At 42.5% G+C, this 22,933-nt stretch overlaps 1 protein-coding gene across 8 annotated transcripts in view; it reads right to left on the bottom strand.

Moving 5' to 3' along the window:
- PBRM1 (polybromo 1) overlaps positions 1 to 22,933 on the bottom strand; it is a 149,182-nt gene that overhangs the window by 42,925 nt on the left and 83,324 nt on the right. For 5 of the 8 annotated variants that reach the window (XM_089681922.1, XM_089681917.1, XM_089681918.1 and 2 more), the window contains exons 18-24: positions 17,690 to 17,875; positions 16,648 to 16,805; positions 15,200 to 15,466; positions 12,469 to 12,614; positions 8,910 to 9,067; positions 4,931 to 5,114; positions 2,636 to 2,846 (exon numbers count right to left, since the gene is read on the bottom strand). In XM_089681922.1, the coding sequence (XP_089538048.1) occupies positions 2,636 to 2,846; positions 4,931 to 5,114; positions 8,910 to 9,067; positions 12,469 to 12,614; positions 15,200 to 15,466; positions 16,648 to 16,805; positions 17,690 to 17,875 (1,310 nt within the window). The remainder of the gene's footprint in view (positions 1 to 2,635; positions 2,847 to 4,930; positions 5,115 to 8,909; positions 9,068 to 12,468; positions 12,615 to 15,199; positions 15,467 to 16,647; positions 16,806 to 17,689; positions 17,876 to 22,933) is intronic. The other 3 variants (XM_089681916.1, XM_089681919.1, XM_089681921.1) reach the window with 1 other exon arrangement.

Here is a 22,933-nt window from a genome sequence, read left to right as displayed (position 1 = left end):
CAGATTCCAACTGTTTTTTCTGCAGTCCAGCACTGTAAATTAAACATAGATTCTGACTGGATGGTATAGCAACAAGAAAATGTTAAGCTAACATAATTTTATAATGCCAGGACCACAATGAGTTACTAATAAGTGTAGTCAGTGAGTTTCTAGTTAGTGGCCCACCAAAGGGCACTTTTGAAAAACATAAAATGTGACCTACACCAAACATTCACATATAGCACCTGTAGTGAATATTTGGTGAATTTCAGATTCACTGCTTTATAAATATGGCCCTAAGTAATGAAGCAAACAGGAGATTTAAAGCCCCAGAGCTCCCATGTTTTATGCATATTTCTATTTATGTTCAACTTGAACAGTTTATTTTTGGACAGGGAGCACGTTCTCTCAAAATCCAGACTTGTTTTAGAAAAATGTCAAAAATGTTCGCAATGTGCTTTGTATAATAATGACTGGTCCAAAGCAATTAGTTTTATAGCTATTTGTAATGGCATTTTAAACTAGGGGTGGGTAGAACTGTGATGACCTTCATAAAAGCTATAAAAAAAAAAAAAGTAGCAACATGTAGGAGTTCATTTTATACAGAAAAAAATGCTGTACATATGACACAAGCATTTGCATAGCTGGCATGAATTGTGTCTAATATGTTTTTTTTTTTTTTAAAGGGTATATGTTTTATGGAGTTTTGGAAGGTTAAAATAAGAACACACATGTTCTATAAATTGTTGCAGTCAAGATATTTTACAACAGAATTGTAAGATCAGTACCAGAACACGCTTAAAAGACATGAAAGATGTGCAACTGGTACGGGGTATGATCATGTGCAACATAACTTAAGCATACATTTGTACATGCATCCTTCCACATTACTGCAATGTTACAATAAAGCCATTTGCTATTGGCACTTTCAGCAGTGTCAGTAGGATGCAAATAAAATGGGAGGGAATGGATCGAGCAAATGGAAGAAACCTAAGTCGATGTGGACAATGTTGTTACATACCCCAACATGTTGGGGATGATTTACTAAAGGCAAATAGGCTGTGCACTGAAACTGCAGTTGCTCTAGATCTGAGGGGAACATGCAAGGAAAATAAAATCACAGCATTTTTGCTTGTACATGATTGAATGAAAGAAATCAGCAGAGCTTTGCCTCATTTCAGAGCTTCCCCTTGGATATAAAGCAACTGCATTTGCAGTGCACAGTATACCTTTAGTAAATCAAAACCATTGTGTCAAAGCTTTTTGGGCAGCCCCAGCCATGTATGTCAGCTTATAAAGTATCTAATATATTTATTTGCTACGTTTGTCGCCTCCATATAGTGACTGAGGTAGCCCTAATTGAGGCTTTTCAAGAAAACAAAACAACATAGTCACTACATGGAGCTGACGATCATTGGATATAAACATTTTAGACACAATATGGCAGTTATTCATGTTGGCTGTGCAAATGTAAGTGACATTCCTACAGCAATTTTTGTTGTATAAATAGGCTCCTTAAAGTGTGATCACAACAATGAAATCATGTACTTTTTTTCAGTAATTCTGTTGTAACAATTTCTGCCCTCACAGTAATGTTCTGAGAGATTTGGGAGAGGCATACAGATGTGTAAGTGGCCTTTCTCCTCTCTGTTGCTCATTTACTTTAGATTTGCTTTCAGAAATGAGGGCCAGATTGGTAGAGACTAGTAAGAAGGTCATAGTAAAACAACCCATTTATATAAATGCCATAAAAATGGTAGTCTTTAAAAGAGTCTTAGGAAAGTAGGACGTGTTGTATTCCTGTCTTGCCAAGGCTTGATTTTTAAAGAAAAGATCAAATGCGCAGATATCAATGATGTCAAATCAGTTTCCTCCATGTCTGACAGAAAGAGTGGAACAGAGGAATGGGAAGAAGCACCAATGCCCACATACATGGTAACAAGTCTTACCATGACTTGTTACATATTGTACTGATCTAGTCCAACTACAGCTGTGATCAATATGTAAGGTGTCTAGGCAAAATAGGTTTTGATTTTTCTATGTATTGGGATTTTAAAGGCTTATATTCCTTGTATCCATTAGAGAAGATGAAATTAGATATGTCATCAACCCATTCTAAGTAGGCTTCCCTCAAACAGCTTTTTGTAGGGTGATACTGTATTATCCGTTAAATAAAACAAGCAGCAAATGCACATGTTTGTGGGGGTGCGCTGGAATTAAGCAAGCACATAGCAGGAAAAAGCTAGTATTATAAGTGGGCATTTTAATATAGAATCAAGTGCTATATCTGCTGTTGGTCCCACAGCCCAGTACCTTCTTTTAGAGCACACTGGTAATAAATAGCATTGATACATCTTGCCAACCTACTGTAAATTTGATAGTTAAGATCTTAGACTTTGTCCATTTTCAGCGAGAGAGCAGCAGACAAAACAAAATCAATTACCTGCACAATGAGTAAACAGGGGGCACAAAACATAGAACCATATCACTTCCTTTTAAAAAATGTAAAGTCCACTTTTAGACCCTGGAGGACAAACATATGTTAAACCTAGGCTAAAAATTAACTGTATCTGGACATTACTTTAAAGTAACTAACTTCTAACAAGCTCTATAAATTCATCAGCAAAGGATTCCCCTAATATTGCTTTCTGTTTACCTGTGGGGGAGTGTATGGCATGAGCTCTAATTCACCAGACATGGGCGTTTGGAGTTGTGGGACAGATGGGGCCTCCAAGATCTCACCCTCCTCTTCTCCCATATCTTCAATCTCTTCATCACCTCCTTCCAACTCAGCAAACTTTGCCTCCAACTCCTGGATCTTTTTTTCCAGGAGGGGAGATGGTTCTTTCTGAGGAACAATAGGTTTTCTACAAAAAAATAAATAACTTTTCAGAAGAAATATTTTTGCTACTTTGAAATTACCAGTAGTTTCACTTTGCCAACTAGGTTAGAAACAATTGTAAATATGACTTTAAAGCAGACTTGCCTTCAGAAAGACTTACACATTACTTAGCAGGCATGTATGTCACATGAGAAACAAAACCTGCCCAAGTTCAGGAGGGGTGGTCAAGCCACTGTGAAACCCTTACCAGAACTCAGGAACTTTCAGAGGAATGATCCTCTAACTACAACCAATTTCCCCCTCCATAGATTTTATACTCTGCTATTTGTTGTACTACTATGATGTTCCTACTTGAAATGTATACTTTCGAGTTAACTTTTGAACCTGCAATGTCAGAACTGTAATTGAAAATGTTCACTAAATATTATTATGAGAAAAACATTTCCAGTTTTCTTTTCAAGTCATGGAGAGATCACAATATGCCCTATGACAGTGTCTTCATCTGCTTTTCTCCCCAGAAGGATGGCACCATCTTTTTCCAGCATTATTCACATTTACAATCTACTTCCTGGGGTGACTTGCCAGCTCAAGAATAACAGAATCATGAAAGTCCTGGTGAAGATGCAATTCTTGGCTATGTTCACAAATATGTTATGGAGATCAGCTGTCTTATGCTGGCCATACACGTATAGATTTTCTCTTGAGAATTTTAATTTTAAAAATATTCGTTTGATTTTCTAATAGTGGGGTCAAATCAATGTTCATTTTCAACAGCAGTGATGGGAAAATTCGAAGCGGCAAGAAGGAAAAGTTTTCTCGATCAAAACTAATTTTTGACCAGTGTATGTGGTTATCATTCAGAAATGATATTCATTTTAAAGTTGAATGTTAATAGCAAAAGACAAATTTCGAATGACATTCGTTCATTCATCAAATGTTCAAAGAATTTTCGGAAGACTTTTCTTATGAATATTCTCATCTGAAAATCTACACATGCATGGCCAGCTTTACACCCTTGCAACTTACTACAAACTACAATGTTGCAGCATGAATACTGGGAAGATTAAATGAACAAATGCCTTCTCCAATCTGTAACAGACTTATAAAATCACTTTGGTCTAGACAAAGTCACTGACTGCAACTGAAGACTTCTAAAACAGAATGCTGCTGTATATACCGATATGTATTTATTGGTCCACTTTAAAGAAAACTTACTAAGAAAATATGTAGGCTGGCCTTTGTCCAATTCTCTTTTCAAAATACATCATGTCTGTCTGTTTTGTTGATCAAGCTGTATTTTAAGCTGACCACACATGGTTTTAATGTCAGTCAGTTCAGCAGGAACCGGTCAAGATTCAAACCATCTATGGGCAGGCTGAATGTACCCAAGGCGATCACCTTGGGTACAACCAGCATGTCAGATTTATATATGCAATTACTGCCAGCAGCTACGGCCCCTAGCAATAATCACTGTGTTCTCTCAGCAGGGACAGGTCCCCATGCCCCCCCACCGGGAGAACACAATAGCTCCGCGGGAGGGATTTCAGCATCAACACTTACTGTGTTGATAGGGGAATCCAGTGACCTTCTTTCCTGTAACCCATGGTTGCAGGAAAGGAAATCGTATCTTCTATGGCCTGCTTTACTCACACAAATTAAATAAGTTCCCTCACCCCATTTTCACTGTATAGGACTGTATCACTTTTCAATTAGAGAGACACAAAACTGAGAGGTTACTGTTCTGCTCACTCTGTAGAATATGCGCAACATTCTACAAATCTAGCATCATTGGTGCACCACTTATTAAATATTTGTAACAGGTTATATAAATGTAAAATAAAATTTAAAAATACACCAGTTTAAACTTAAAAAAACCCTCAAATATACACCAAAACCACTATAGTTCCCCTTGAAAGGGATTACGAAAGCGGCATGTTTACGTCCAGTCAGTGACTCCAAATATTTAGAAAGAAATGGCCAGGTAACTAGTATTTCCAGAAGGTCAGCAGTGGCAGCCTCCATATTTCTGTCAGCACAGGATGCTAAACACCATAAAATAATACATGCAGGGAAATAGTATAATGAACAGCATAAGTTTTTTTTTTTTACCTGAAATAATAAATTTCATCATCCACAACCTTTGCAGACAATGAAAATCTTTTCAGCCCCTTAAACCTCTTCATTTGCTTGTCACTCTCATTATAACGACTTTCACAAAGCAATACGTCATTTTCGGGGATTTCAGTTGGGCGACAAGACAAAAAATCCTTGAATGATAACACTGCACACTTTCCTGCAAGACAACACCAGTGGTACAGAGTTTAGCTAAACCATCCTACTTCAAAGTGCATAGTATCACACCCATACCCAGAACAAAAAGTCAACATCATTAAAGAAACCATTTCCTAGTGGAGCAACAGTGTTAAATTGCTTCTACTATAAAACACTAGTTCTGATTAGAATTGTTTCAAGGAATATAGTTTTATAAACAGTTTAACAGTCAATAATTAATAATTTTTAGTTCTTCAGGTTGCTGTCCTAAGCATTAATTTGGAATCAGCATATTACACAGCAAATGACAGTAAAAAGCAGTCACTGCATTGCTTTTGGTACACTATTTCAAACTTTAAAGCTCAATCCTGGTAATTTATTTTAGCTTTGCATAAAAAAGGGAAAAAGCTTAAATATATGTCAGGTTTTTCTGTCTGTGGGCCACCAGGTTACATTTTTTTTTACTTCTTGTCCTGTACAATAAAATAAGATTTTTTTGTACTAATCTGGCCTGGCACTCCAACTCAGGATAGGTAATCACAGCTAAGGGGAAAATGCTACCTTTTTTTTGGGCCTCAATCAGTGAAGTAAAGGACCAACCAACTGTCCACCTAAAAACAGGGGGAACCACACACTACCCAGAAAACCAGACCGACATAATGTGGTCAACAAGGAGAAATGTTTACAAAACCAAGTGCCAGGGAAAACTAGATTCCTAAGATGAAGTACAAACAAACATACGATGTCTAAAAAAAAAAACAAAAAAAAAAACTATTAACTGCAGGAGGCGCTCAATGAGGAACTAAATTGCTCCCCTGCAGCGGCACCATCTCTTCTGCACCACCATATTTAAATGAAGGTGCAGCATGAAATACATACATCAGTAAAAAAAATAGGAAAGAAATTATTAGCTTCTCTTTGGGAAGGTGGGGTTGAGTGTTTAAGATAAAAAAAAATTTAAGAGTGCGTTTAGTTCCTCTTTAAAATTGGAACTGCCCACGGCTTGAGATCTTTAATCATTTCACAGTGCTGAATTCTAGTTAGGAACTGATAATGGAGATCTGTCAGCACCATACACACAGGGTTAATCATGTTAAACATCTCCAGCCCCCTCCTTAACATTACATTGAAGGAGACACTAGGTAAGATTTTACTCATGTCAAATACAAGTTAAAAGGTAAGCAGAAATGTGTTAGGCCTCGTTCACACCATGAATGCATGAAAACTGATGTAAACTGCCGGCAGATTTCACTTTCAGAGACATCAGTTTTCATGCACGCTTCAATGAGTTTTATACACGTTGCAGATTGCTGCAAAGAAAAAGTCTGCACATAATATTAGTGCTGTGGTGTGAGCAGGGCACATAGAGAACAACTGATTTTGTTGTGCGTGTAGAAAAACTGACGTTTCTGCACCATGGTGTGAACAAGCCCTTAATTTTATGCTATGTAAATGGAAACAGGTAACAAATATGAAATAGATGCCATCCTGATTAGGCTGCAAAAGTTGAAAAACCCTTTAAAGCCTGGTAAACACATCCAGATGATTGCTGTGCTAAGTAAATGATGTTATTGCAGTGATTTCTCCCACTGTGCCTTTGTGCTCTGAGTCTTTAGGCATACAGGCGATTTCTTTTCCTGATGTAAATGCAGACCACTGTTTTCAATGTGCCTGTACACACAGGTGTGTAAACATTCGCTATGTATAGATCAGTTAAAATAACTACTTTTGAGTTGTTTGAATTTTTGCACATCTACAAAATGTTAATGAAATGAAAGCACAGGAACCTATTAACCGCTTGCCGCCCTGCCACTGTATATAAACGTGTGCAAGGCGGCACTCAGGCGCAAAACTACGTTTTAAAACGGGTTCCGCGCTCCCGACGTCTTCGCCGGCAGGGGGCGCGCGAGCGCGCTCCCGCGACCCGCGGGTGACACCATTCGATCCCGGAGGGATCAATCATTAGATTTCAGCCAGTGACGTCTGGCTGAAATCAGATGATCGGTCCCTGTCCTATCCTGTCCTGTGTTGAAGTTTACACAGGACAGGATATGATGTCATTCTTCTCTGCCTGGACACATTCCGTTCCAGACAGAGAAGAAGACACAGTAAAAGTGAGTAAAACAGCACATACCCACAGTTAGAACACACCTAGGTCACATTTAACCCCCTGATCGCCCCCCCCCCCCAGTTAACCCCTTCACTGCCCTGTCACCAGTGTCACTGATCAGTGAATTGATTTTTACTGATCACTGTATCAGTGTCGCTGGCGACTTCCGATAGTGTTAGCGCCCCTCCCAGATAGCGCCAGTTTGCCCGCCAGTACACCAGTAATCCCGTTTAACCCCTTAACCCCCCCCAGTTAACCCCTTCACTGCCCTGTCACCAGTGTCACTGATCAGTGAATTGATTTTTACTGATCACTGTATCAGTGTCGCTGGCGACTTCAGATAGTGTTAGCGCCCCTCCCAGATAGCGCCAGCTTGCCCGCCAGTACACCAGTAATCCCATTTAACCCCTTAATCTCCCCCCCCCCAGTTAACCCCTTCACTGCCCTGTCACCAGTGTCACTGATCAGTGAACCGATTTTTACTGATCACTGTATCAGTGTCGCTGGCGACTTCCGATAGTGTTAGCGCCCCTCCCAGATAGCGCCAGATTTCCCGCTAATACACCAGTAATCCCGTCTAACCCCTTGATCGCCCCCCCCCCAGGTTAACCCCTTCACTGCCCCATCACCAGTGTCATTGATCAGTGAACAGATTTTTACTGATCACTGTATCAGTGTCGCTGGCGACTTCCAATAGTGCTAGCGCCCCTCCCAGATAGCGCCAGTTTGCCTGCCAGTACACCAGTAATCCCATTTAACCCCTTGATCGCCCCCCACCCCCCCCAGTTAACCCCTTCACTGCCCTGTCACCAGTGTCATTGATTACAGTGTACAGATTTTTACTGATCACTGTATTAGTGTCACTGGTGACTTCCGATAGTGTTAGCGCCCCTCCCATATAGCGCCAGTTTGCCCGCTAATGCACGGGATTTTTTTTTACCAAAAACATGGAGCAGAATACATTTTGGCTTAAATTTATGACTAACTTTGAGTTTACGATATATTTTTTATAGCTGAAAGTAGAAAATATTGTTTTTTTTCAAACTTTTTGTGTTTTTTTTTGTTTATAGCGCAAAAAATAAAAAGCACACAGATGATAAAATACCATCAAATGAAAGCTCTATTTGTGTGAAAAAAAGGACGTAAATTTCGTTTGGGTACAGCATTGCATGACCGCGCAATTATCATTTGAATTAGTGCAGTGCCAAACAGCAAAAAAAGGCCTGGTCATTAAGGGGGGTAAATCCTCAGCAGCTCAAGTGGTTAACAAATAAATATGTAATTTTTTTTAATAACTGTAATTTTATTATATTGAAGTTACTGAAGCAAATATCAGTGTACAGAGTATCTTGGTTGAAAAAAAACAAAAGTGAAAAAAAAAAAGTTTAAAAAAGGCTAGCAAAATAAAGTTAAGCCTTTTTTTTCCCCCAGAAGTACTGAAAAGGCATCAAACCTCCTAGGACACAGGGGCTTGCCTAATGTCTATGATAATGTCTTGTGGGCGTTAATAAAACCAGACTGTTACAGAATTCCTAAATTACTGTGTCCCTCAATAGGCGATAAAGAAATTTAAAAAAAAAATAAAACACTGACAGAAATTCTAATTCCTCCTCACTTACCTAAAAAAACAAACATACAATCAAAAGATAATACGTCCTTTTTTTTTAAAATTTTCTGCATGCAAGTGTAGCAAAAAAACAAACACACCTAAAATGCAGGCCATTGGGCAGGTCTCTTCCAAGTTACTTAAGAACACTTCCTTCTTGTAGAACATTTTAGTTGGCTCATGAATTGTCTCCTCGGGATGAATAAATATTGGTCCAAAGAAATAGGCTGCTCCATCCCGAAGCCACATTTTCTCTATCCTGGTCAACAAAAATTACAGCGTAATATGAAACTGTCAACGTACAACACTTAGTAGTCACAAAAGAGATACAACGTTCACAAAATTAAACTGAACCAGTAAAATGGGATTGGCATTTACAACAAGAATCTGGGAAACTCCTTAACACTGTTTTTAACTAGCAAGGCAAATCTCTGATCCTTGAAACACTCTGACATTGAGGGTCAGATCTATGTCATGCCAAATGGATAAGAAACAAAACACTGTGGTCCTTGAGCCACTTTAAAATGTTCTGAAGTAGGACCAAAAATCCAATCTCCAGGATACCAAGGCAAAATTATTTGCAAACAATTGACAACAAAATTAAATGTATTGACATATTATATGCATAACATTCTCTAAAGAAGAATATCTTATAATAATATGCCCATTTTGTTCAATATTTAATGTTTTGGCACAAATTTCAATCGTCATTAAAATATTTTTACATTAAAATCCTAAACAGAAAAGAAGGTGGGGTATATTGCCCAGTACAAAAAATTGCCTATTTCTATTTACTGAGATGTTGCCTGTATATACTGTATGACAGTAATAAGCTACACTACATACCAAAAGATATATATAAAACTGACATATAATAGAAATACAGTCATGGCCGAAATTGTTGGCACCCTTGATATTTCTCCAGGAAATCATGTATTTCTCACGAAACGTATTGCATTAACACATGTTTTGCTATACACATGTTTATTCCCTTTGTGTGTATTGGGACAAAACAAAAAAAGGGAGGAAAGAAAGCAAATTCGACATAATGTCACACAAACCTCCAAAAATGGGCTGGACAAAAGTATTGGCACCCTTTCACAACTGCGGATAAATAAGAATGTTACAAGCATGTGATGCTCCTGTAAACTCACCTGGGGCAAGTAACAGGTGTGGGCAATATAGAAATCACACCTGAAAGCAGATAAAAAGGAGAGACGTTCACTTAACCTTTGCATTGTGTGTCTGTCTGTGCCACACTAAGCATGGACAACAGAAAGAGGAGACGAGAACTGTCTGAGGACCTGAGAACCAAAATTGTGGCAAAATATCAACAATCTCAAGGTTACAAGTCCATCTCCAGAGAACTAGATTTGCCTTTGTCCACAGTGCGCAACATTATCAAGAAGTTTGCAACCCATGGCACTGTAGCTAATCTCCCTGGTCGTGGACGGATGAGGAAAATTGATGAAAGATTGCAACGCAGAATAGTCCGGATGGTGGATAAGCAGCCCCAAACATGTTCCAAAGACATTCAAGCTGTCCTGCAGGCTCAGGGAGCATCAGTGTCAGCGCGAACTATCCGTCGACATTTAAATGAAATGAAACGCTATGGCAGGAGACCCAGGAGGACCCCACTGCTGACACAGAGACATAAAAAAGCAAGACTACAGTTTGCCAAAATGTACTTGAGTAAGCCAAAAGCCTTCTGGGAAAACGTCTTGTGGACAGATGAGACCAAGATAGAGCTTTTCGGTAAAGCACATCATTCTACTGTTTACCGAAAACGGAATGAGGCCTACAAAGAACAAAACACAGTACCTACGGTAAAATATGGTGGAGGTTCAATGATGTTTTGGGGTTGTTTTGCTGCCTCTGGCACTGGGTGCCTTGACTGTGTGCAAGGCATCATGAAATCTGAGGATTACCAAAGGATTTTGGGTCGCACTGTAGGGCCCAGTGTCAGAAAGCTGGGTTTGCGTCCAAGATCCTGGGTCTTCCAGCAGGACAATGACCCCAAACATACGTCAAAAAGCACTCAGAAATGGATGGCAAAGAAGCGCTGGAGAGTTCTGAAGTGGCCAGCAATGAGCCCAGATCTAAATCCCATTGAACACCTGTGGAGAGATCTTAAAATTGCTGTTGGGAAAAGGTGTCCTTCCAATAAGAGAGACCTGGAGCTGTTTGCAAAGGAAGAGTGGTCCAAAATTCCGGGTGAGAGGTGTCAGAAGCTTATTGATGGTTATAGGAAGCGACTGATTTCAGTTATGTTTTCCAAAGGGTGTGCAACCAAATATTAAGTTAAGGGTGCCAATACTTTTGTCCAGCCCATTTTTGGGGTTTTGTGTGACATTATGTCATATTTGCTTTTCTGCCTCTGTTTTATATTTGTTCCAATACATACAAAGGGAATAAACATGTGTATAGCAAAACATGTGTTAATGCAATACCTTTTTTGTGTGAAATACTTGATTTTCAGGAAAAATATCAAGGGTGCCAACAATTTCGGCCATGACTGTATATTGTAACAGATCTATAATAGGCATATATACAGGGGCGGACTGACAACTCATGGGGCCCCCGGGCAACAGAGGATCATGGAGCTCCTGTGTCCTCACCCACACTCAAACCACACCCTCAAAAGCCTATGAAAGGTACTAGGGGCATCTCATGAGACCCCCTACTGACCCTGGGCCCTCGGGCAGTGCCCAAGTGCCCAAATGGTCAATCCGTCCCTGCATATATACATCCATAGATGCTTATAAAATTGACTAATCTCCAACAGTCCTAATAAATTATGTTCTAATTATTTCGTGGAGCAAAGACCACTTCAGAGAAAGTAAGTGATTTCTCATTTGTTTATGGTCATGGTCCAAGTAACATCAGTGCTCTAAAATGCCTAAGATAAAAACAGTGACGAACACCCCAAAACACTGTGGCTCTGTAAGCCTGGATCCCCTGCAGTAATGCCTTTAATGTGTATTGGACCATGCAGGCACAGGCTACACTGGGTTCTAGTGTGGGAGATAAAAGTGGACTCTGATGCAGGAAATGCATTAAGAATATCAGTCATTTGCTCTTTCTGAGTTCATTTTACAAGTACCTATGAAGGTAAATTTCAAAGTCTTTATGACCCTTAGTTTGCAATATAAAGATCATTACTGTGATAAGTTTGGTTTATACTGATGTGCTATATGAGCAATAGAGGTAAACTGTCATTTTAGGTACTGACCCGAATACTCGATGCAAGAATCTTTTATTTGTGGCCAAAACATGTTTTTTTTTTTTTTTTTTTTTTTTAGGTATGATATTTCTCCTTCAAGAACATTACAGAATACAATTGAAGTCCTAATTTATCCTAAATATTTGAAATAAATCTCTATAAGGAAAAGTATACCTTATGGCACCGCTCCAAGCTATGGATGGAAGGAAAAAGATCACCTCACCGGCAAGTAAGAAGAGGGGAGCATGAGTCTGAGCAATTCCAGTGTCAGAAAATACAAGTGAAGGGATGGAAGCTGCTCAACCGACCCCAGGAGTCCAATGTTGAGGAATGGCCTCATCCACCATTCTGGCCCGCCCTCCGGGGCTTGGTCACAGAGGCTCCTTAACTTGTATTGGCTAACACTGAAATCTCTATAAGGGTTAAGAAGTTCTTACCTGCCCACTCTTGGCCTAACAAGACCATGAGACTTGATAAACACACAGTCCCCAACTTTTAACCACATGTCATTGTAACGAAGTTGCTCATAGTAATGGCATCCAGGTTCCCCATTAGGCATGTCAACTGGAACATCTTCTTTTTCCTGATAAAACAAAACGTTTTTAACCCAAGGACAACAAATAAAAGTGAAAAAAGAAGTGGTAAAAGAGAAGTATGGGGAAAAAAACAAAACAAAACAAAACAAAAAAAAAAAACATTTATACTCATCCATTTATCCAATGCTGCATATGCCCCCCGCCGGCTCTGCACTGAGAACTGAATGGTCAAAGATCGCTCAGTTCTCTGCTGCACTCTGAGCAGACACCTATGACTTTCAGTTTCTGCTCTGCCTGTCCAGTGCTCACTGGAGCGCTAGGCTGTGACGGGGAGGGAGCAGCTGGCCAAGTCTCCCAGCGTTGCATCTGAGAGGCCGAGCCAGCTGCCAGTCCAGGCTTCTGGGTGGATCCTGAACACAGGAGCTCTGTGACGACTGCAAACGAGTCCCAGGAATGCAGAACGAACTGCACTCCTGTGATCCATAAAAGTACAGCCAAAAAAGCTTTGGCTATATGTCTCCTTTAACCCTCCATTACCCGCTGCCCTATAGCAGATGTACTGCTACAGGGCGGCAGGGGGTGTGCAAAATCACGTATATAAACCGTCATTTGTAAACGCTATAACTTTCACATAAACCAATTAATTTACACGTATTGTGATTTTTGTTTTGTTAGCAAAGACATTTTTATTTTTTATTTATTTCAGGTACTTCTATAGCGCCGTCAATTTACGCAGTGCTTTACATATTTATATACATATAAATCTCCGATGGACGTTGTTGTAATCATCGTCCTGGGAATATACACCTGGCTTGGATATGAAGCCAGTGTAAGTTCTTACATACTAGGGAAAATGGCCGCCGGAGGAAGTATAGGGCTACAAGAAAATGGAGGATCAGTGACCGCCCTAATAGGGCAGTCTCATTACAGAAGGCCTTATAAATAGTACAGGAATCCACCAATCGCGCTATCCTGATGAAGCCACGTGATATCGTGGAGTAGCGCGTAGAGCGCGGTGACGTACTTCCGGTTACGCACTTTCAGCAGATGCCATCTTTGAACACCCAGCACCTTGCAGTACACCCACAGCACATGGAAGACCCAGCTGTATGAGATCTGCTATACTGTGAGTGTTCTCTTTTGGCTTGTTTTCATCTGCTATATGGAATAAACGGCATTTCACTATGGAGGCTCTCTTTGTCTACCTCTCTATGGCCTTGTGATTATCAGGGGGGGTATTACCATCTGAGGGCATAAGTGACCTGGCAGAGGTGATCGAGTGGTACTACAGGAGTATTATTACAGAGATCCCCAGTCTGGTGGAGCTATATTACCTAAAGCATTGTGGCCCTTAGGGGTCGCATGGTTAAGGTGAGGAAGCACTTTAGCCGCTTTTGGATTACGATTTTGGATCGCGGTGTTTGTTTGCACATGAAATGTCAAGCACTTTGTTATTGCACTTTATTGTGGATTTTACTTTTAACCAAAATTCATACTCATACTGAGCACCTGTCACTTTCAGTTAGAGTGTGCAAAGTTATTGTGTATTATGTTTACTGTGCATATATTGTATTTTGGCACGATCTAGTCAGCAAATGCATGACCTGTTTTGCAATTCAGCACTTATATATTTTTTGGGGGGATCATTTAGTACTAGTTATCAATACCTTTCAAAACAGTGTGGTCACTTTACATGTATTTTTATATCATTGCACCTACTTATTTAATTTTTCATGTGAAGCGCTTCACCAATATTGTTTTTTTTTATTACATATATATTGTACATTCACATCAGTCCCTAACCCTCAAGGGGTGTACAATCTAAGGTCCCTAACCTACATTCATACATACACATATTAGGGCCAATTTAGACAGGATCCAATTAACCTGCCAGAATATTTTTGGAGTGTGGGAGGAAACCGGAGTACCTAGAGGAAACCCACGCAGGCACAGGGAGAACATGCAAACTCCAGGCAGATGGTGCTGTGGTTGGGATTTGAACCAACGACCCTAGTACTGCCAGGCAGAAGTGCTAACCATTTAGCTGTGTAGCAGAATACATTTTTACCTAAATTCATGACGAAATTTGATTTTTTAAAATTTTTTTACTGGACATGTTTAATAGCAAAAAGTCAAAAATATATATTTTTTTCTCAAAATTGTTGCGCTTTTTTTTTCTACAAAGTACCACCAAATGAAAAAAAATACACAGGCGATGAAATACCACCGAAAAATCTCTATTCGTGGGAAAAAAAGGACGTAAACTTCATTTGAATACAGCACTGCATGACTGAGCAATTGTCAGTTAAAGTAACGCAGCGCCTTAATGCACAAAATGGCCTGTTCAGGAAGGGGGGGTAAATCCTCTGGAGGGCAAGTGGTTACTCTATGGAACTAAGGTATTTTCTTTGCTATGTGCATGAAAGTGAAATCCTATCACTTTCTGTCCTGGTGACCAGTTCCAAAGGAGATCCCCCACGCATAGACAAAAGTCAGCAGTAAAAAACTTGACAGAAAACACACATGAAAAAAATATGATATTTTTGTATATTTTATAAAATGGTATGTGTTTAATAAAACACTAACCAACAGCTAACACACTGTACAAACAGCTGTGGTATAAGAAACATACCTTCTCCAAGCAGATAGTATTGTCCTCCTCCTTCATTTCTTCTGTGCTCTCAGCTGGTGGCTCTTCTTCCTCTTTATTTTTAAGTGCAAACACAGAAGCCACTCGCACCACAGGCAGAGGCAAATCTCGGGGCTTAAACCGAACTGAACTGATGGGCATTGTCCAAAGCTTAATCTTTTTGAACGCTTTGGCTTTGGCGGAATACCGAGACTCGCACACATACACATCTTCATCTCTGAAGTTTTCAGGACACAGTTTAAAATATTCCTGCAAAAGGATTAGCAAAACAAATAAAAAAATTAGCCAGACTTAAAAAAAACTATGCAGCACACCAACACTCCTGCTTTACATATTTATTTAGGGACAGGGACTCAGAAAGCACGAAAGCCAGAAGAAAGGCATGATAGCCAGGGAACTAGCATTGTTAGAATGTACTGCCCGCCTACAGGTTTCTCTTATCCTCAGTGCTTTTAGCGTCATTAAATAGCATTACACTAGATAAACTAGAAAAGCTACAATTTCTGGGGAAATTGTGTGAAGTGTTCTTGCCTCCACCAGTAGTCTACAACTGGAGTGGGCGGAGTAACTGGGTGGAGTGGTTTGAGTATCTGTTGTGTGGTCTGGAGTAACTGTGAAAAGGTTGGACTGGGCAGAGTAACTTTATGGAGTGGGCACAGTAACTTTATGGAATGGGCACAGTAACTTTATGGAGTGGGCACAGTAACTTTATGGAGTGGGCAGAGTAACTGTGTGGATTGTTTGGAGTGAGTAAAGATAGTAAACATTACACTAACCAATTGACTGATCAAATTTAAAAAGTGCACATGGCAAGCTTGATAGAGTGACAAATGCATACCTACATTTTGATGCATAGTATGTCTCTGAAATATTAAAAATGAAGGCACAGTTGCAGTTTAGAAATTGCCCTTCAAATTTGAGGTGGCTAGAGTGGAGTTTCAATGAATGTCAATGGGCGGCGTGAGTTGCAAACAAATGGTCATATTGTGAAAACTATCAGGACTATGGCTTAGCCTTGGACATTTTTAGTGGCAGCAGGGATAGCTGAACGTTTTGATATACGATTTGTGTAGGTGGACTTGAAAATGAGGGAGTGATGGCAGTTTAGAAATCATGTCCTGATTTTTTAGCTCATACTCTAGCTTTTGTCAGCTCCCACTCTAGTTTTGAACATTTCGCCATTCATTCCTATGGGACCAATTTCACCACAAAAACGCCGATATTTCATGAACCATTCGGCAAAATGTTTCACAAAGTAATAGCACACCAATCGGGAACAATTCGCACGTTTCGGTATATTACTGTCTTTGTAGTGTAAAAACTGTGGGAGGAGTTAGGGTGGTACATTTGGCTATAATAATAAGAATATATATATGAGATAACAGTAAGTGGTCTTGCCATGCAAGAACCCTTAACTAGATTTTTCTTACCTTTACAAACATGACAACACATTTGCCAAGAATTTTATTTACAGGGACTTTGTTATAGTAGTCACTCTTGAAGACCTCCTTCTCCAAAAATTTCCGAGTCGCGAGATGAAAGGTTTCCTTGGGTCGGTAAAACCAGCAGCCATACAACCATTTATCACCTGCAACAAAATGCCAAGGCTCCAATCAGTTTTTAACTTATACAGCATAAAATCAGTCCAGTTGACAGATGAGTACAGCTCCCAAGTACAAACAAAAAAAAATCATCTTTACAAAATGCTTAATACAATTTAATGCTATGACATTGTAATGTGTAAGAAATCTAAAAAAAAAAGTCTCTAAATCAATAATCATGATGTAAGCTGAATCATTAAAGCCAAACTCTGGGAAACTTTAAACGTATCCCTTGCAGTGGCACTGCAACCGAACTGCAAAGGTTCCCTGCTTGTTTAGTCTAGGGGAGAAGAGAAGCACATTTAAATTACCTGACTCTTTCCTCCCCTGGACAGATAGTGCTCCCCCACACTCCAGTGGTGGACTGTCCCTTGGCATCATCATGTCCAAAGCAGGGCTATGGACCTCACATTGGTCTTCATGACGTCAGGACCTTGGACACTAAAGAGTGCAGGGGGGGTGGAGAATGCGGAGAGCTGGTATAGCAGCACGTAGGATCTGGGAAGTAAATCTTTTTTTCTGTGTTCCCTACACCTAAATGAGCAATTAATCCTTGCAGTGCAGACGCAGCCACACTGCAAATGATCGTTTTAAAGTTTTCTGGAGTTCAGCTTTGAATATACATACTGGTCATTTATTAAACTAGAATGTGGTCCTGAGTACCCTGTATCCCTGTAAGGGACAGGATAGATGGGAACCCTTTAAAACCTACAGGACTTTTGCAATGGTTAGGAATGTTAAGAAGTGCCTGGGGGTGTGGTTTATGTGTCGACTGTAAGCTTATGCTTTAAGACTAAATGTTTAGTTTCCTGCATAAGCCCATCTGGGACAGATATTCCTTAAGGGGTTAATAACCAATGAAAGAACTCACCAGCATTGTCCTCCCAAAGGCGCTCTATGCAAACAATATGTGGCTGAAGGTTGGGCTCAGCAGGCTCTACATACACATAGTCTCCCACACGATACATGCTGTTCTTAAAGCTGCAGTCCTGGCTGTAGGTGCGTTGTAATCCAGACTGGCCAGAAACTCCTCCATGATCTTCAGTTTTTTCAGCTTCTGATTTAAGATATAGTAAAGAAAAAAAAAACATCTTATTAACACTTTTACACAATGGCAAAGACGTGGGATCTACACTCTTATCTTTGCATAACAAAACACAAGTAAAAAAAAAAATGGATTTTTTGCTACCATAAAATCCCCTCTCTCTGAGTTCATTGACTGACAGGACACATTCGGCAGAAAAGTACTCAGCACCGCCTATGGGCAGTCCCTTCTGGTATAAAACCCCCCTTTCTGCCATAGGCATTCCAGTCGGTAACAAAGCAGTTCAATCTCAAAGTATAAATTCCAATAGAGGGGTGGGTGCTGTGTCCATCAGTGAACTCAGAGAAAGAAATTTTACGGGGAGGGGAGGAAAAAAAAAAATCCTGTTTTCGCTTACATTTACTGACGGACACAGCTCTTCTGAATCTTGATCATAGGGATGTTCCAAAGCAGTGTCTCAATGAGGGGTGGGAAAACAAAACAAAAAAATAAACTGGAGCAACCAGGCAAACACGCCAACCACCCAAACAACCCCTAAAGGGGCATACAAGGATTCTTAAAACTGCAAGCCTTGAGGACAAAACAAGCAGCCGAAGATGCAAACCCATCAACATTGTAAAATTTCCGCAAAGTGTGCACAGACAATCCGGTAGCCACCTCGCAAACCAGAGACACAGATGCCAGAAAGCACAGGAGACACCATCTCCCTAGTGGAGCGCATCGTAACGGGGATGGGAGGAGCCCATCCGTTAATGGCGTAAGCCTGAACAAGCGTCTGCTGGATTCCATGGAAAAACAGCATTGTCTGACTGCATCCTGACCGGGAGCCTGCGGAGATGGGTAGTCCAGATAACCAAAATGTTTGCAGCTCCAGGACATTGATAAGAAACCAAGCCTCCTCCAGTGTCCAATGGCCATATTCTGCTCTCAAACTCAGGGTCCTCCCCAGCCAGACAGGCTGGCATCTGTGCTACAACTGGTCAGAGGAAGGGGACGAATTACCACCTGGCATGCAGGACAGGGGACCAGAATCAAAGGAGGAAGGCTCTCGTTAATTGCTCCAGATGAATATGGTCGGCTAGGGATCCTATAGATACGTTCCATTTGGACAGGATTTCCCCTGCAGAGTTCTCGCATGGAACTGCGCACACATGACCGCCTGGAAGGTAGATACCATAGAACCCAGAGTCCAGATGCAAGACCACTGGGAGGGGCATTCACGAGGCAAAAGTAATAGGAGCACGGTCCAAAGCCGCAGGAGCTTGTCTGCAATGCATTGGCCTGCTCTGAGACAAAAATAAGGCCCAGATACTCTAGTCTCCTGGTCAAAGCAGACTTCTGGGAGGTACTGGAGCCATTCTAAGCCCTGCAGGGAGTGCCTCGCGTCTCCCCACAATGTCCGTCAGCACGACCTGAAAGTCCACCTTCAAAAGCAGGTCGGCCAAGCAACTAGGCACAGCAATCCCCCATTGTCTCATTAACACCAGGACGAGAGCCAGCACCTTGAAGAACACCCAGTAAAACAAAGCCAGCCTGAAGGGAAGCACCACAAATTTATAGTGTGACCCAACCCGTGTTCCTCACACATGGGAAAGTGCAGGGTTGCATACTGGATAGCTATGATTGCTAGAGAAAGAAACCCGGAGAGGAGAAGCAATGGATTCCAACTTGATCCACTGAACCAGCACAAAGCAATTCTGGTCCTACAGGTCCTGGACCAGGTAAACCTCTCCATTGTTGGGACCATGAACATAGAGGAGAAAAATATCAGGTCCGTGCCGGCTTGGTTACAGGGACAAATACCTGCAATGAGGCAGATGCAGCGGAAGGTGCAATAACGAAAGATGGGAATCAGAGGGAAGGAATTTCTCCGGTGGATAAAAAATAAAAGTTTTATTTGCAGCTGGACCCAAGCAGTTCGTGGACCTACAAGGTGAGAAAAGGAGAGGTCCATAGGCCTGTAAACCAGCAAGGACAACCCCCAACCCTATAGATGGCTGGGGCAAACTTGTATGCAGAGGTGAAGTTGTAGGCCCAGGAACGCATGGCCCCAGCCAAGGGGTCACGAAAGGCAGGAACCAGCCTAGTGGAAAGGAAGAACTGTGTTTATGTGGCCCAATACTTCGGAATCTGGCGATCCACAATCCAACGGTAATATGCCACCTGGAAAACGAGGTAGAGGCCAACCTACACTCCAAGAAAGGCATGTCTGCAGGCTTGGAGGGAGAAGTGCCCGATATGGCTGCTGGCTGACATACCCAGAAGATGCTGACATGCGAAAGGGACTGCCAGCTGAGGCCCCGCAAAATGAAGCCGCCGGCTAAGGTCCCGCAAGGAAGCCGCCGGCAAAGGTCCCGCAAAGGAAGCAGCCGACAAAGGTCCCGCAAAGGAAGCTGCCGGCTAAGGTCCCGCAAAGGAAGCTGCCGGCTAAGGTCCCCCTAAGGAAGCCGCCGGCTAAGGTCCCGCAAAGGAAGCAGCCGGCTAAGGTCCCGCAAAGGAAGCCGCCGGCTAAGGTCCCCCTAAGCAAGCCGCCGGCTAAGGTCCCGCAAAGGAGGCCGCCGTCTAAGGTCCCCCAAATGAGGCCGCCGGCTAATGTCCCCCTAAGGAAGCCGCCGGCTAAGGTCCCCCTAAGGAAGCCGCCGGCTAAGGTCCCCCTAAGGAAGCCGCCGGCTAAGGTCCCGCAAAGGAAGCCGCCGGCTAAGGTCCCGCAAAGGAAGCCGCCGGCTAAGTTCCCGCAAAGGAGGCCGCCGTCTAAGGTCCCGCAAAGGAGCCCGCCGTCTAAGGTCCCCCAAAGGAGGCCGCCGTCTAAGGTCCCCCTAAGAAGGCCGCCGGCTAAGGTCCCGCAAAGGAGGCCGCCGGCTAAGGTCCCGCAAAGGAGGCCGCCGGCTAAGGTCCCGCAAAGGAGGCCGCCGGCTAAGGTCCCGCAAAGGAGGCCGCCGGCTAAGGTCCCGCAAAGGAGGCCGCCGGCTAAGGTCCCCCAAAGGAGGCCGCCGGCTAAGGTCCCCCAAAGGAGGCCACCGGCTAAGGTCCCGCAAGGGAAGCCGCCGGCTAAGGTCCCGCAAAGGAGGCCGCCGGCTAAGGTCCCGCAAAGGAGGCCGCCGGCTAAGGTCCCGCAAAGGAGGCCGCCGGCTAAGGTCCCGCAAAGGAGGCCGCCGGCTAAGGTCCCGCAAAGGAGGCCGCCGGCTAAGGTCCCGCAAAGGAGGCCGCCGGCTAAGGTCCCGCAAAGGAGGCCGCCGTCTAAGGTCCCGCAAAGGAGGCCGCCGTCTAAGGTCCCGCAAAGGAGGCCGCCGTCTAAGGTCCCGCAAAGGAGGCCGCCGTCTAAGGTCCCGCAAAGGAGGCCGCCGTCTAAGGTCGCGCAAAGGAGGCCGCCGTCTAAGGTCGCGCAAAGGAGGCCGCCGTCTAGGGTCCCGCAAAGGAGGCCGCCGTCTAAGGTCCCGCAAAGGAGGCCGCCGTCTAAGGTCCCGCAAAGGAGGCCGCCGTCTAAGGTCGCGCAAAGGAGGCCGCCGTCTAAGGTCGCGCAAAGGAGGCCGCCGTCTAGGGTCCCGCAAAGGAGGCCGCCGGCCAAGGTCCCGCAAAGGAGGCCGCCGGCCAAGGTCCCGCAAAGGGTGGGCGCCGACTAAGGTCCCGCAAAGGGTGGGCGCCGGCTGTGGCCCCACAAGGGAAGCAGCCAGATAAGGCCCTGTAAAGGAGGTCGCAGTCTGAGGCCAAGCATGGGGGGCCATTGTCTAAGGCCCCGCAAGGCAGGTTCGCCAGGGTCTTACTATAAGGGCCTTAAAAGGGAGGCCGCCAGCAGGGGTCACTCCAAGTAAGCTGTAAGCACAGTCCACAAAAAGATGGCCGCTGACTGAAGCCACAAAAAAAAGGCTTGCATTACAATATCACTGGGACAAACTTAGTTAAACTGTAAGACAGGATCATTAAGGTTCCCTAAGGAATTTTGTGGATAGTAGCAAATAATAATCCTTAAAACTTAGAGGCCTTCAAACACTGCTTCCAATTCCTTTGAAGATCAGACGTCCAGCTGAATCAATTCTTAGAGGAAAAAGTATACCTTATTATCAGCTCTTTTTCCCAGGAAGCACATATTTGTTGTTTTTTCTAGGGAGGTTTTGGTGGCTCAGAACCATTTTTCTGTCTATCACAATAAGTACATCCAGTTTTTTGACCTACCACAAAAAATGCCAGTTTTACCTTCCTGAACAGTCCTATGTAGTACAGTACTTCCTTCCAATCAGCTAATCCTGTGACACAAAACTTTAATATAGCCACAGGTTCACTTTTAAGTTTAAGATGTCTGTGTGTTTTCTTCCAAGTTACATTTAGAAAATGCCTCCTGATTAAAACTTAACACGTGTATATAGCCAGATTTTTTCTAGTTTTGATATCTCTCCCAAGATATCTTCCTCTCTAGCTCCCTCATCACCTCCTCCTACGCTCGCCTCCAGGACTTCTCCAGAGCCTCTCCCATCCTCTGGAACTCCCTACCACAGTATGTCCGGTCAGCCCCCACCCTGTCTGCCTTTAGTCGATCTTTGAAAACTCACTTCTTCAGGGAAGCCTACCCCACCTCCACCTAAGAACTGTACTCGAATCACCTCCACCAGATCATCCCCTGCAGCTATCACCTTTTGTATCACCTCCCCCTTCCTTTAGATTGTAAGCGCCACAAGAAGGGCCCTCATATTCCTTCTGTACTGAAATGTATTGTAATTGTACTGTCTCCTTTATATTGTAAAGCGCTGCGCAAACTGTTGGCGCTATATATATATATATATATATATATATATATATATATATATCCTGTACAATAATATTTTTTTTGGATAAAATAGAGATGGATAAGAACCTTTGTCTGTGTTCCTACTGGGTAGATTCATCTACTAAATTTGTCCTGTTGACCACTGTTCTTTAGACAGAGAGTAAACGGAAACTGAACAGTTCAGATTTGCAACCAGAGCAATATGTGGGAGCAACTGTCCAGAAGGGGAATTCTTTTCACTTTACAGAGATTTTGTTTCACTTCCTGCTGCATTTCCAGGACAGAAAGTAAAAGGAAATCTCCTGTTTTAG

This window comes from Staurois parvus, unplaced genomic scaffold, assembly GCF_062004578.1.
Source record: "Staurois parvus isolate SC_StPar_1 unplaced genomic scaffold, SC_StPar_1.0 ptg000282l, whole genome shotgun sequence".
Taxonomy (NCBI): Eukaryota; Metazoa; Chordata; class Amphibia; order Anura; family Ranidae; genus Staurois; species Staurois parvus.
Note: the sequence above shows the minus strand (reverse complement) of the source record. Positions and strands in the feature narration are given on the sequence as shown.